This window comes from Podarcis bocagei, assembly GCF_964188305.1.
Source record: "Podarcis bocagei genome assembly, chromosome: 7".
NCBI lineage: Eukaryota > Metazoa > Chordata > Lepidosauria > Squamata > Lacertidae > Podarcis > Podarcis bocagei.
The window spans coordinates 84661740-84677567 of NC_138132.1; the positions used below are offsets into that span (position 1 = coordinate 84661740).

At 47.8% G+C, this 15828-nt stretch overlaps 1 protein-coding gene and 1 long non-coding RNA gene across 2 annotated transcripts; one reads left to right on the top strand and one right to left on the bottom strand.

Annotated features, from left to right (window-relative positions):
• The first annotated feature begins 348 nt into the window (after window positions 1-348).
• LOC308591856 lies at window positions 349-6577 on the top strand. The gene is made up of 2 exons (XR_014010293.1): window positions 349-473; window positions 6484-6577. It is a non-coding gene; the product is annotated as an uncharacterized lncRNA (long non-coding RNA).
• A 202-nt stretch (window positions 6578-6779) lies between these two features.
• Window positions 6780-14308, bottom strand: LOC308591855 (nonsense-mediated mRNA decay factor SMG8-like). Its single transcript, XM_081202837.1, is given in 6 exon segments — window positions 6780-7047; window positions 8236-9108; window positions 10129-10274; window positions 10898-11135; window positions 11137-11850; window positions 13053-14308. Coding segments are annotated over 6 exon segments (3135 nt in total). The 5' UTR covers window positions 14019-14308; the 3' UTR covers window positions 6780-6849.
• Window positions 14309-15828: the final 1520 nt, after the last annotated feature.

Sequence of the window (15828 nt, forward strand, 5' to 3'; positions counted from 1 at the left end):
GTACCACTGTATTAGGTTATGGTCTGGTTAACTACAATAACAATTTTCTTTATCTTTTTCTCTTCTGTAATATATAGAATTATTATTATTATTATTATTATTATTATTATTATTATTATTAGTTTTGTTTTCTACATGGGTACCATTTTTTCTTCTTTTTATGACTAATCTTACTCTGTGCACTTGTAATTATGTACTCTTTGTTTTTCTTTTTTTAAAAACAACAACAACAACACTTAAACAGAAATAAAACAAGCGGCCCGCCCTGTTTGCCTCTTTGAAGGAACTCTCGGTCTGTGTTTTTCCTTCTCACCCCTTCCCCTTTTGTCAAGCAGGAGACAATTAGCTGTCAGATGTATGTTTTACCAGCTTCAGCCAAGATTGCCTTTTAGCAGCTTTGATTGAATCACCTTTTATAGAAGATGGTCATGACATCCACACTTCAGTACAATCCTTTGGCTGTCTACTCGGAAGTAAGTTTCATTGAATTCAGTGGCATTTATTCCCAGGAAACTGGATAGAGGATTTGGAAACTTCAAGATGGCGAACGGCACTTAGTCAGCGTGAGTGTGAGCTCCCTGATTTATCTTTTAACATTGTTTTAATGAGCATAGAAACCTTTTAACTTTTAACTTTAGTTTTTAGTTTTTAGTCTTAGTTTTAAATTAGTAAGTAGGAGGACGCCTTTTTCTATCGGGGAGACAACCATTAACCTTGAAACTGGGGCGGTTGCATGAAGAGAGAAATGACTAAGCAACTATACAGCCCTGCTTGTGGGAGAGGAACTGGGAAACGTACCAGAGATTCCAGAGATATAGACGACACAGAGGAATTGAGATGCCTGCCTCTTGCTAAACAAACGAAAATTAGCGAATCTGAAAGTACAAAGGATATTTTTAATATCCCGGTTTCAAACTCTTTCACACTGCTAGCAGAGATGAATGACGAGGAAACCAGTGTGAAAGAACCTTTTGATAACCTGCCTACTAAACCTTCAAGCAATAATAATACTGGCATCCACTCGAATGTTTGCACTAGAGCCCGTGAAAGCTGCATTGATGAGATACTATTTGAACACTCAACTACTTTAGATCTGGTTGCTAGAACAGTGGACTATATCTTTAAATACATAAAAGACATCCGAGGATCCTTGGAGAAGATTATCTCGCTTGTATCCCTAACGGGTAAAGACAGTTCCCCTGATGTACCACCTGAGATGAAGCCCTTACAAATGCCCAGAGCACCCGTTTTACCTCATACCTCCTGTATAATTCCTCAAGCTGCTGGCAATCAGAAAAGTGAGCAAGGTGAGCAAAATAAGAAGGAACCACACTCTGCACCTCCTCACAAACTGCTGCTGCAAGCTACCAAAATCTGCCTAACGGTTTGCCCCTTTAGAGGCAAGGTAATAAACTGGCATTATAAGAGTGATATAAGGAGACACCTAGCGGAGCTTCTGAGGGTAATCCCTAGCTCTATTGACCTGAGGCATATTGATCATATTAGCAGCAGACCTCAGAGGCAGAGAGTGCTGCTCTCCTTTAAAACCAAAAAGCTTCCTGCACTTATTATGTCCTCAAGAAGCCTTCTAATTAACTATGGAATCCTTGCTACAAGAGTCTTTACCAATACCAAGATCTGCCCCCTCTTACCAAACTGCTTGTTCAAAAAGAAAGCAGATAAGTCTGAGGGTCCGCCAATTGCCACGACCCCAACTCCCCTGGCCGCAGATCTAATCAGCTGGATTGACGCCCCCCTGCCTCCACTGACAAAGGCTATACATCTGGAGAATTCTACGGAGCGTGAGTTACTTCTATCCTTCTCCCAATTGCCAAAACTGGAGCGGACAGAGATAACGGACAGATTGGATGAGTTGCTACTCTGTCTCCGTAACTCAGAAGATCATGCTCATGTAAATAAGATGAATTCCTCACCAATTGTAGATCAGTCTACACAAGCCCAAGTGGTACCTGCTTTAACGACACTTGATCTGCAACCTGGCTGTACACGGCCTCGGGATGTCAAGCCCGGGCAGGATACAGTGGAAGATTCGACAACCCTCTGGTCAAACTCGGAAGCTGTGGCAAGACTGGATGCTCTTTTGGAGGCAAACCGAAAAGGATGCCTTCCACCTGCCTTACACTGCATGTTCCCTACAGCATCCGCAGATCCAAAAGGCCCACCCCCCTCAATCTTAGAGCATACTTTAAATGTAGAGTCTATGGACCTGTCGTTAAGTGATACTCCTGTGCACCAGAATCCATCCCTGCAGCTACCAATAATTAAGCCTCAAACCATGGCTGCTGCTGTGGTAAGTGGTGCTCGGAAATTGCCTGGTTAGCAAGCTACAATTACTTCCTTCTTCCAGCCTATTGTCCCCCCTCGCCGCATGCATTCCCAGGTGGATTCTGCCGTGCTGGTTCCGCAAGGCCCAGCATGACTCGAAGGGGTGACCAGGAGATTACTTACTTTCTTATCCTGGAATGTAGCTGGCATTAAACCTAAGCTGATGGATCCATCCTTTGTCGCCTACATAAAAGGCAGTCATATTCTTTTGCTGCAAGAGACCTGGGCTTGTGAGGGCTTCTCCCTATCAGGGTATAAGGGCTTCTACCTGAATGCACAACAGAATTTACTATCACCTGGCAGACCACAAGGTGGGTTGGCTACCCTAGTTTCTTTGGCCTTAAACCTGCAGGTGGAACAAATCAACATCCAGTCGTCATCCATGCTGGGTGTAAAGCTACAAACAGCGGAGGAAGTGTTTGTGGTGATTAATGTTTATTTGCACCCAATCTATAAGAAAAACCTGGTGGACCAAAGATGGAGGGAAATTCAACAGACTCTTGAAACTCTCCTAGAGAAATATCCTGAAGCCACCTTCCTAGTTGCAGGAGATTTCAATGGCCGATTGTCTCGCTCTGATAAATCATTATTTGCTAAATATAATAAATATCCCTCACTACCCATTTTAACCTCAGACCTTTTACCCAGGAATTTTAAAGACAGTGTTGCTACATATGCAGGTTTTAAATGTAGACAAACCTTGATGGCTCTTAATTTTCACCTTTTAAACGGAGCTCTCAGTTCTGATTACCCTGCCAAATTTACTTTCTGGTCAGGCTCCCGAGCCTCTACCATAGACTTTATTTGGACATCAGTAGACCTAATTCCCAAAATTTCCAACTTTAGGGTGGTAACGAGGCTGGAAAGTGACCATTTTCCATTAGAACTTTCTCTGACCCTGGATGGAGAATTGGCTACCTATTCCTGTGTGCCTATTACAAATAGCCAGCTTCAGATGAGGCCCACTGCCCTAAAATGGACCGACAATATGGCTCAACGGATAAATGAACTCCTTTGGTCTGACCAACTGCAAGAGACAAGGGACTCCCTTGTCCAGGCAGTTGAGCCACTGCCAATATATGACAATTTAGTAGAACTGCTAAAACCTTCGTTGGCTAAGACCCCGGTAATGAATAGTAACCATTTCTCTCATAAAAAAGTGGTTTGACGAGGAATGTAGGCACTTCAAGAACAACCTATATAATGAATTCTTGGCATATAGGGCATCAAATGACTCCGCACCTAGCAGTCACCTTATGAACCTCAAGAGAAGGTATAAAGCACTATTAAAGGAAAAGAAGCTTGCGGCAGAAAGAAATGATTGGAAGAACCTTCTAAAAGCTGCAGAAAATAGAAATCCCTCCTCCTTTTGGCACCAAATTTCCAGATACCTGGGTAGACCGTTGTCAAGGATAGAACCCCAAATTTCAGCTGACACTTGGGAAAGCTTCTTCTCCGTTTTATATGCAGCTCACGCAGCCAGCGGAGTAAGGTTAGATTTGGCCCCCTTGCCAGAGTGGGATTCTGTTACCTGCTCTGAAGTGGAAACACTTATAGGCCAATTTGAGGCGGGCAAGGCACCCGGAGACGATCTTATTTCCATAGATGTTATTAAAGCCAATAAGGATTGGTGGTGTCCACCCCTAGCAGCTCTTTTTACTTATATAAACAAAACAGCACAATTTCCTCCAAGCTGGAACTCTGCACTGATTGTGTTAATTCACAAGAAAGGGCCTTGCACAGACCCGGCCAATTTTAGACCAATTAGCCTGCTAAATGTTATTGGGAAGATCTATTCAAGATTTCTACTTAACAAATTAACGACCTGGATGGAAAGCAACAATATCATCGCAGAGGAGCAGGCAGGTTTCCGCCCCGGAAGATCAACAACAGACCAAATCTTAATCCTAAATCACTTGGCCACCAAGTACGCTGGCAATGGCCTAAAAGCCCTCCACATCGCCTTTATAGACTTTAAGCAGGCCTTTGATCTAATTCCCAGGAACCAGCTATGGACAAAATTGGCAGCGACATCTATCGACCGCCGCCTTCTCTTGCTGATTATTAATTTGCATACAAATACCCTCTTGAGGATTAGGATAGTAAGGGGCTAGTCTCCAATCCGGTTGCCACCACTAGGGGGGTAAGACAGGGCTGTTTGCTTGCCCCTGCTCTGTTTAACTTCTATATTAATTCGCTAGTGGTGCATATGGCAAATGCTGATTTCCATCCACCAAAACTGGCAGGACGAGCCTTAAATGTCCTACTGTATGCGGACGATGCCGCCCTATTAGCTACCTCCCCCATCGGATTAAGGAGGATGCTTCGAGCTCTTCATGAATATGAGACCCAACACGAGCTCCAATTAAATTATGCCAAGACCAAAATAATGGTCTTTGCTGCTCGACCGAAACCTAATTTATGGTCAATTAATGGTATTCCTTTAGAGCAGGTCAGTTGCTTCAAGTACCTGGGTCAGGTTGTAAGATCAAATAGGTCCTTCCTGGCGCACAGAGAATACATAGCCTCGAACGCATCGAAAGCAGCCCTGGTGATTAGAACCCTGTACTCCAAGAAACAGGCACAAACTGTCAATGTTGCCTTACGTCTCTTTAAAATGAAAGTCCTCCCTCTTCTGCTGGTGGGCATTGCCTTGGGCTCACGTAGGGATTTTGAAAAATTGGAATCTATCCAAACCCAATTCCTCAGGGCCATACTCAGGATCCCCCCCTCCGTGGCAGGCGCGATCATGAGATTGGAAACCGGTTGCCAAGCCTTTAGGTATGTGGCCCTGAAAGCGAAGCTATGGCTATGGCTCAAGCTCTGTTTCAGACCGGTGGGTTTGGCCCCCTTGATTCTGAGGGATAACTTTAAATCTCCATGGGAAGGGGAGATAGTGGAGGAAGTGCAGAAGTGTGGGTTGTCTTCCCTTTATATAGAGTCCATGACGTATAGCCACGCAAAGGCGGTGATCGCGCAAAGATTAAGGGATATTGCCAGACAGGAGGACATAGCCCGTGTGAAACCTGGGTTGTTTCTGGGGGAGCAGTTGTATCGGGCTGCTCCAGCTCGCTACCTGGCGGATATCCACTACGTGGAATACCGCAGACTATTTACTGCGGCTAGGCTGAATGTTCTTGACTCGGCGGTCCTGAAGGGAAGATATGGAGGAGTTCCATATGACCAGAGATTATGCCACTGTGCATTGGGTGAGGTAGAATCCACAGAGCACATTTTATTGAGCTGTCCCTTCTACAACGATTTAAGACAGTATCTTATAACTCCATACTTACCCCAGCTCAGTTCCTGACAAAGAGGAAAGCAGACAGCATATCTGCTAAATAAGTCTTCTGGGAAAACAACCTTGTCGGTGGCTAAATTTCTTTTCCTGGCACTCAAGTGTCGGAAACGTATAACTGAATGCTTTGATGTGGGTTATCTGTGAGAGGTCTAGTTCTGTGGCCCTACCTTACTTATGTATCTCCTATGATGTTATAGTTTATAATTATTGTGTAATGTTTTAATTCTGACTATCGGTCGAATAAAGAAATTGATTGATTGATTGATTTGGAAACTTCAGTTGGTCCAAAGGGAGGTGACCAGAATTACTAGGGGCACCTGATGACTGGAGCATATAATTCTAGACTTGTGCTAGATCCAATTATTACCCACAAGGATTCTTATATAAAGCTGCCCACATTTTAAGATCTATTTTGGAGGCCCCGCTCCCTGCATGAATGATCAAAGTGACTAAACACAAGAGACAGGGCCTTTTCAGTAGTGGTGCCAATGCTTTGAATTGCCCTCCCTGTGGTGACTTGCCTGGCCCTGACATTTTCCGGAAAGAAACAGAAATTATGCAAATAGGCATTTACCATCTAGTTCTGCTGCTGTTTTTAACTGCTGCCTTTTATGGTTGGTTGCTTCTAATCCTTTTTAAAGTGCTTTATTTGTTCTTTATCACATCATTGTGTCCCACTTTTTTTAAAGCGGCTCTGAGTATTTATTGGTAAAAGAGTGGGATATAAACATTAAATAGTAATAATAATAATAAATAGCATCCAGAACGTGAGTTTAATGCAGCACATTTTAGCTGATTTTTCATATCATCTCTCTTTGCATCCCCGTCCTCCTAAGAGCAAACTCCATCAGCCCCAGCCAGCAGAGTGAGGATATACTTCAATATGTTGTTGCAGTCACTTGAATACAATATAAAACAGTAATGACTTAAGAGCAGGTCTTATGTTTTATTTTTCCTTTCTTCATCTTGATCCACACACCTTTACAAACTAGAACTTAATTTGGCTCCTGCATTAATATACCCCACCAATCCAGTGTCTCTGATAGGACTTGGCACATACATATGGTTTCAACACCAGGACTTTTTAAGTGCAATAAAACCAAAGCCGTGATTGCTGTGTGAATTCCCATCATTTAGATTGGGGGGAGGGAAAGAAAATACTAAATTCCAAAGCCAATTCAACTTGTGTGGTCAAGTAAGTCCTATTGTATCACAGCTTTTAATATTCCTCGAAGCACCTTGTAACTCATCAGTTGCTGGTTTTCCTTTGGAGGGAAGGACGGTCCACGCTCCGTCACATAGGCAGAAGGAAACCGAAGAACCCACAGTCCATCAGAAGGAAGTTTTATCTCTTGTTTCTCAGGGTAAAACACAGGGCAAGGTGGCGGCCCTGGCTGAACCTAGGAATGAAAGAGAAACAAACATAAACAAAATCTCCAGACAGGTAGCTGTAGCAAAATGACAAGTCTCTCATAAGAAAAGCCTACTGGATCAGGCCAGTGGCTCATGGCTACCCAGATACAGGAGCAACTCTCCCCTCCTGTGGTTTTGCACTACTGGTATTCAGAAGCATACTACTTGCTCCAACTGTAGAGGCGGAGCATAGCCATCATGGCTTGTAGCCCTTCATTGATAGCCTTATCCTTCATGAATTTGCCCAGTCCTCTTTTAAAGCTATCCACTTCTCAGCCTTGTGGCTAAGATCAAGGGTAGTGGTCTAAAGACACCCTGAATACAAATAAAGGTAACATGACATAAACCAGGGGCAAGGAAGCATTTCCACCCCAAGGGCCACATTCATTCGTGGGGAACCTTCTGAGGGGCCACATGTGAGTCGTGGGTGGGGTCACAGGCAAAAGTGAGTGATCTATGGATGTGACTCTCAGGCTACACTCAGGGGCTTCTACATAAGCCCACTCTATCCAGGCAAACAAGAGGTATTGCCACTCTCCCAGGACACATTCCAGTCAGGCAAAAGCACTGCAAAGGGTGTGGGGCCTGGAGAGAGAACCCCAAAGGCCACAGAGAGAGCGAGAGCTGGAGGTCTTAGGTCCACTTCAGGACCTGAAGTTTCCCAAACCCAGCCACGATGTGTGATACTGAAATGGCAAGACTATCAGTGCCTCCAAACAGGCAAAATTCACAAAGCTATTTGATCTGCCCTCCGCTTCAAAAGAACTGCCCTACTCCCTGGGCCAGTCACCCCCTCTTAGCCAAACCGACTTTGTGCAAAGATAAAAACTGCAGGGGAACTATGACCACAAGCCTTGGAAAGGTAGGATGTAAATCTAAGAAAGACATTTAGTACAGGCCTAGCATTCTGCTGCTGCTATGGATTACTACTATTCATGTTCTAAGAACATTCACTAAAGCACATGTTGAAATACTGATACGTCAGTTGCTGTGGTTATCTTGTGAAGACTTATTATACTGCGCAGCCTTCCCCTGACCTATAGAACCAGACCCTGCCATGTGTGCTAAGAGCAGCCAATGGCCCATTTAGTCCAGCATCCTGTTCTAACATATGCCAGAAACCCAAAAGTAGGGCCTCAGCACAATACACTCCAGCTTTTCTATAATCTTCTCACCTGTGGCGTCAGTACTATCTGCAGTGGAGCATCAGGCACCACAACAAAGAGTCTCATCAGCTGAGCATAGTGCGGCTTCAGCCCCCGCCCCGGGTTGGACGACAGGATGTACAGGGGCATGTCGGAGTTGAGAGCCTTGAGAGACGATTCTTTTGGCCCCCCTCCCATCACCTTCATGACCTTCTCGGGGCCCGAACACATGAACCTCCGGCCGCGGGCATCCTCGTATTCGAACCCCACAAAGGCCCGGGCCACGTCATCCCGCCGCCTCCCTCTGCCCATGACGACTGCGCTCCTTTTCCCAGGGACAGCCTTGTTAGGAGCCGGCCAGGAATTCGTGTCCAGCTCCCCCTCCTCTTCCGTCCGTGTCCGGATGACAGTGTCCCAAGGCATTAGGTAATTCGTTCCCAGGATGAAACCCTGCTGGTCTAAGCCGGTGTGGAAGTTGTAAGCCTTGGCAGGGCCGAGTTTGACTAGCGACCAGCTGGAAAACTTGGGGAGGCCCTTGGGGCAATTGGAGTGGAGCATCCCTGGCAGATACTCAACCGTCGAGGCTTGGCGGTCAACCAATCTGGGCCTCTTCTCTCCTTTGGAGTCAGCTGCCTGCCCGTGAGACTCTGTGTTGTTCCCTCCGCCCTGAGGGTCGGCTGGGTAGGTCCCCAGGCTGTCTGTGGACTGGCCCAGACTGAGCGCTAAGCTCAGGCTGGTGCTCTCCCCCTGAGTCTGCGGCTCCTTCTCCTTCAGCTTTTCGGCTTCGCCCTCTGGAGGGCTGGGCGACGTCTCATTCTTTGCCGGTGCTGGTTCTGGAGTGCTTGGCTGGAAGATGGGGAAGTTGATGTGGTCCAGTTTCCCACAGCATTTCTCTTCCAGCAGCTAGGAAAGCAAAAGAAAGGGGTAGAAATGAGAAGGTTTGCAACCTAGAGCCGGGTGAGGAACATTTTTCAGCTTGAGGGTTGTGTTTCCTTGTAGGTAACCTTCTGCGGGGCTGCATAACAGTGGTGGATGCAAAACAGATGCAAAAGCAGGTAGAGCAATGAATGAGATTCCTATCTTTGTAACACAGGCCATAGCCCAGTCATGCATAAGGCTGCCGTATCTGCACACAGATACACACCCCCTCCGTCCTTCTAGGTGAGCAAGGGCCATTGTTCCCCTTCAACCAGGCTTTGGTTGTCGGTTTAATTATTTACTGGTGTTTTATCTTGTATTTTATTCTGTGAACTGCCCCAATTATAATAACAATTGTCCCAGCCCAACAATGCGTTCAAGCCAGGCAAAAACAACTAATGGGAATGTGGCCCAAGGGACAGGGGTGACTCGGGGAGAGTCCTGAGGGCCAAACAGAGGGACACAGAGGGCCACACCTGGACCTGGGGCCACAGGCTCGCCACCCTTGCGATATAGAGATGCCTCCAGGAACATGCTGTGTAAAAGCCCAAGGCCTGGAAGCTGGGTATCCAAAGGCTGCTGGGAGGTTGTGCCCCCCTCCCTCCTGGGCAGCAAAGGGAAGATGCACCTGGCCCCACTCTTTAGTTCAAAAAGGGGTGGGAAATCTACTGCCCCTGGCCTAAGTACAAAAGCCCTCTGTAAGCAATCGGCTTAAAGCTTTGGGCAAGAGCAATCTAACCCTTTCCTTGCAACTTGCTGGGGGGAGACGAAGAGGGAAGCAGGAAAAGCACAGGGGTGGGCCGGCAGAAGGAACAGAGAAAGGCAGGAAGCTGCCCACTTGCGGCCCAGATTCCAGCTGCAGAAGGCGGCCCCTGACAGATTACCCCAGAAGGAGTGTGGCTCTAAAGAGGGATGAAAAGGCCCACACAATGACAAGTCTTCAGCTGTTAGTTTACCTATCTATCTAACAACTGTATCGGCAAGAGGAAGGTGACAAATAATTACCTGATAGAAATCGTAATTTGCTGCTTTGATGTCGAATGGGTCATCCCGGGGTCCTTGTTTCCTCCCACAGTTGCAGGTGCCAGTGGAGCGAGCTCGGCTGTTATGGTACAAGACAGGTGGGTTCCTGTCTGGTTCAGGTTTCTCCCCTAAAAAAGAGAGCCACAGAAGGAAAACTTCCATCAGTTGGTTCCTTTGACTTCTTTGCTTCTTTAAAAGCTTTGAACAACACAGAATCCAGAAACTTGAGAATCATAACCCCACTTTTTTGCAGTCCAAAAAAACCATGCATTTTGGAAGTGATGCAAGCCCTTTTTATCCACAGATTTTATTCAAAAGGGTGCTTGTCATTATACTGAATATTTTGTACTTGCTTCTAATGCAGATAGGACAGATTAAAGACCCCCAAGCCTAAATGTGTGTGTGTGTGTGTGTGTGTGTGTGTGTCTATCTAGCCATCCATATATGTGTATATAGAAAGATGTGACATGCTGAAAGTTTCACCTTTCAGTTAGGGATCCCCCACTCTGGAAGTTGAACATGTAGCAGGAAATGATTGAACAATACTGTGAAGGACAATGAGGGCTAGAAACCTAAAAGATTAGCAAAAAGACTCTGCCTTCCTGCCTAGTGCGATCTGGCAGAGCCCATTCCAAACTTGTGTGAGTGTATATTAAGTGAGATGCATATGCAAACAAATAGAAAATTGGGAGTGGAGGAAGGAAGACAGTCCAGACCATGAGCTTCTAAACCCTGAGTGACCTGAACTTACCCGATTTCGGAAGCAAGTGAAATTTATGCACACAATGTTGGTCAGTCAAGCTCCTCTCCTCACACAGCTGGTGCCCGTTGCTCCAGAACTTGTAGCAGTCTTCGTGCAGCTGCAGGGCGTACTTGTGAAAGGCTGGTCCCCGGGCGTGCTGGCTGTAGACCCGCAAGGCCTGGGCCAGCTGGTTCTTGTGGACAGTCATGGTATAGTTGTGGGGCAGGTTGGACTGGTAGGCACTGTAGGGCCATGGGGAGGGCCTTCTGGCAGCGGTTCTCTGAGAACTTGGTGTCAATGTCCAGGTAGCCTTCCAGAACCTTGATGCTCCCCATGATTTTAGAGGTCAGCTCCCCAATGGCCGAAGATGGGTCGCTGTCCCTGCCTTCAATGGCCACTTCGTACAGCTTCAGGGCTGTGGCCACCCACTTCCGGTAGGTGGGCAGCTCAAAGTGGGAAGGCTGTGGGTTCCTCCCTACACTGTCGTCAAAACCCTTCTTGCCCAGGACCAGCTCCACGTGCTGGAAGAGGTACTCCTTCAAGGTGCAGTCCACCAGCTGCCCCAAGGAGCTGGAACTGCTGCTGCTGCTCTCCACGTGGAAAGATAGCTGCTGTCTCCCGTGCCGCATGGCCTGGTACCTCCGAGGCCCAGCCAAGGCAGGCGCCAGCGAGGCCTCCGCCTCCCGGGTGGTGCAGTTGCTCCGCAGCTGGTCCAGCAAGACAGCAATGGGGTCGTCGCCCTCTTGCGCCCCGCCGGCCACGATGTAAACAAAGCCCTGGTTGGCCGGGACGGTGAAGAGGCAGTTGATGCTCTGGTTGGTCAAGACCCGGCTCTTGCGGAAGATGCGGTAGATCTGGTCCTCTAAGGCATGCTGGAGCCGCCGCTTGGGAGAGTGCTTCTTTGTGGGGGGCTTCTCCAGGTGCCCACAGAACTCCTGCCCCCTGCCGGGCGCGGGCTCCACCTTCATTTTTTTTTTTATATAAATTTTTTATTGGTTTTACAGAATTTTAAAGAACAAACAAACACTTAAAAAGACATACAAACACGTATAATTTCATAACATTTTTTCATAAACCTCTTTTCTGAGACTCCCCCATACCCCCCCTTTCTGCATCCCAATGTCCATAATTTTATAGCAACTCCCAATTGTTGCTTTCCGACCTCTGTCATCTTAGTCATCTCTGTATTCTGACCTTATATCACTGTATCCCTTTGTTCCTAAAAACCACAACACTCTAACATTCTTCAAGTTTATAATAGTCCTTAAGATAACTTTTGAATTTTCTCCATTCTTCTTCCGCCGTCTCTTTTCCTTGGTCACGGATTCTGCCTGTCATCTCAGCCAGTGTCATATAGTCCATCACTTTCATCTGCCATTCTTCCAGAGTGGGTAGATCTTGTGTCTTCCAATACTTTGCGATGAGTATTCTTGCTGCTGTTGTGGCATACATAAAAAAAGTTCTATCCCTCTTTGACACCAATTGGCCGACAATGCCCAAGAGAAAGGCCTCTGGTTTTTTAGGGAAAGTACATTTAAGTACCTTTTTCATTTCATTATAGATCATTTCCCAGAAAGCCTTAATCTTCGGGCATGTCCACCAAAGGTGCTAGAAGGTACCTTCGGTCTCTTTACATTTCCAACATTTGTTATCGGGCAAATGATAAATTTTTGCCAGCTTGACTGGGGTCATGTACCACCTATAGACCATTTTCATAATGTTTTCCTTTAAGGCATTACATGCCGTGAATTTAATACCGGTGTTCCATAACCATTCCCAGTCAGCTGACATAATGTTATGTCCAACATCCTGTGCCCACTTAATCATAGCCGATTTAACTGTTTCATCCTGTGTATTCCATTTCAGCAGCAAGTTATACATTCTTGATAAATTCTTAGTATTGGGTTCTAACAGTTCAGTCTCTAGTTTTGATTTTTCCACCTGAAAGCCAATTTTCCTGTCCTGTTTGAAAAACTCCATTATTTGATGATATTGAAACCAATTTTGTATTTTATGTTTCATTTTCTCATGACTTTGTAATTTCAATTTATCTCCCTCCTGTTCCAAAATTTCCCAATACTTCGGCCATCCGACCTCCATATTGAGTTTCTTCACTGCCTTAGCCTCCACTGGTGACACCCATCTGGGGGTTCGCGGGCTCCACCTTCAGGGCTCCGTTGAGCTGGAAGAGGAAGAGGAGGCGGGGCGGGCAAGGCCTGCAGTTGAGCTTCCAGTCCTTGCCAACAGGGCAGTCCTTGATAGCGGCCTTCAGAGACGGCAGCACCTTCTGCCGCAAGCCGTCCAAGGCTCGGAAGACCCGGTCGTAGGTGATGTCGAAGGAGCAGGTGGGGTGGACCATGAGCAGGATGTGGCAGACGGAGAAGAGGTAGAGGAGGCTGAGACAGTGGAGCTTCTCCTGGTGCTTCCAGAACTCGTGGGCCTCGGCGTGGGGCAGCTGGGAGCCGCCCGGGGCCAGGAGGTGAGCCCCCAAGCTGCCAGGCCCTCGGGCGTCCCCCATGGCATCCAGGTCCTTGCAGGCTTGCAGAAGCTGGTGACTGTCGCAGATGGACGTGAGGACCAGGTAGAGCACCTTGCAATCCTGGCTGTAATAGGCTTCCAGGAGGTTGTAGTCGCCCTGGGAAGAGGAGGCTGCGGAAGAGGAGGCGGAGGAGGAAGCGGAAGCGGAGGAAGAAGCCGAGGGGGAAACGGTTTCTGGGTCTGCGCCGCCGCCACCACCACCTTCCCCTCCTCCACTATCAGTTCCTCCAGCGGAAGATCTGGCCTCGCCGCCGCGCTGGAAGAGGGGGAAGACTTGCCTGTCGCACACCGTGTTCACCAAGGCCGCCTTCTCCGAGCTGAGCTGCAAGGCGGTCTTCCCGAAGATCCCCACCACGCAGACCTCCTCTTCCTCCCCCGGGGTAATTACCCCGGGGGCGACGCTGCTGCTGGTGGTGGTGCTGGTGGCAGGAGCAGCGGGGGCGGCAGCGGCAGCAGGAGCAGCGGCTGCAGTGCTGGTGGCAGGGGTGGCGGCAGCAATGCCAGCGCTGCTGCTGCTGCTTCCCCGCTCCGCTGCAACCAGCAGCAACTCATGCAAGCCCACGGGGCCTTGTACCGCCGTCGCGCCCACCATCCTCGCCTTTTGCAACGGCACTGCGAGCCTCCCCGCAGGGCTGTTTTGTCGCCCCCCGGGAGCAGCCGCCGTCCGAAGCCCGGGAAGCACGAAGGAAGAAACTGCGCAGGCGCGGGGAGGAAAAAGAGCGCGATATGTGTCGAAGCACCAGCCAATAAGCCGCCGCGGCTAGAAAGAAAAGGCCTTCGCGAACGTAGAGATGGGAAAAAGTGAAGCGGGATACTCCCAGCGTCGGAAGGCGAGATTTCCCCTGTTGTTTCCACACTCCACCCCTTCGTTTTGTCAGGTTGCACCCTAGGCAGGCTTACTAGGTGTCTAGCCCCGCGGGCTTCCCATTAAAGGAAGGAGAACCCGCGGGGACTGCATCATTCCGCACCACTGAACGTGTTGACAGGGGTTAATGGAATTCTAATTCTAATAATAATAATAAATGGAAATAAATAAATAAATAAATAAATAAATAAAGGGAGGGACCCAATGGGTCATCTAGTCCCAACCCCCTTGCAATGCGGGGGTGATGGGAGCTGCAGCCCAGCTACCTTATTGAATTATTGAATTATATTATTTATTTTGGTTAAAATAAATAAATAACAGGAATATTCGCTTGCACGTCTTGGTTTTCGCGGGGTGGGGACGGGGATCGAGGATTCCGTCCCCAAGGACCCTCCCAAATCCTGCTGCCAACACAGCAGGCAGGAGACAAAGGGAAAAAAAGGTCTGCAAAGTCAAGCCAGAAGGTGGAAATGTTGTGAGAGTCTGCTTTTAAAGTCTATGTTTGAAACAAGTGAGGGCAGGGAGGCGAAGGACTCTTTCCTTGCACATGCTCAGACATCACTATGAAGGCGCTGCGTCCTGGAACTGCCCTTCCTCTTTCTGCGAACCTCCGAATGGAGCACGTGACCTGCTACAGGCGGGGTGTTGCCGTAAGCGCGCTCCCTTCTAAGTCAACGTGCACAGGATTGGGCCCTTAAGCATTGCACACGTGTATAGCCTTGTGCAGCTTTTCATATGCTAGCAACATATGATCTAAATTCCATGAATTCCCCACTTATTTCCTCCCGCGCACCTGTTGACAGATGCAGACGTGTGCTCGGCGATTGTCATTAAAGTACTTTTTAAGAGCAGGGCTGGGGAACCTGCGAACCTCCGGAAGTTGCTGGACTCCAACTCCCATCAGTCCCAGCTAGCATGGCCAATGGTCAGTGATGATGGTAGTTGTAGTCCAACACCTACAGCGCTACAGTTCACCACCTTAGAAGCAAGACAGAAAGGTCCGAAGACGGTGGATAGGGGACAGAGGCTACGTATCTTGCCCAGACCGAGCAAAAAGGTAGAACTCTGCACGATCTGCAGTGCAGCAACTAGGTTCCAACTCCCAACAATTTATCAAAAGCAAGTAAAGTAGTTCTCCAGCACAGCTTGCCTTATGACAAATGCCTATCAACCTCCATGATTCTCTCCTGTAAGACTATAAATATGTATTGGTTGCTTTTCACCATGCCTGTTGTGTCGCTATACTGGCCACCTTTAATGTTTTGTCTTTAAATTGGTGAGCTGTCATAACTCAAGTGCAGATCTGCACAGAGCAGGCATCCCCAAACTCGGCCCTTTTGGGACTACAACTCCCATCATCCCTAGCTAACAGGACCAGTGGTCAGGGATGATGGGAGTTGGGGGTGCCTGGCCCAGAGGCATGCATGTTATGCCAATGGATAACAGTAGATTAGCAACGCTCACCTGAGCCAAGCCACCGATTTACATGTGGCTCTGGTTAGCGTTGTTGTAATTGCAGAGTCCTGTGCACAACGGA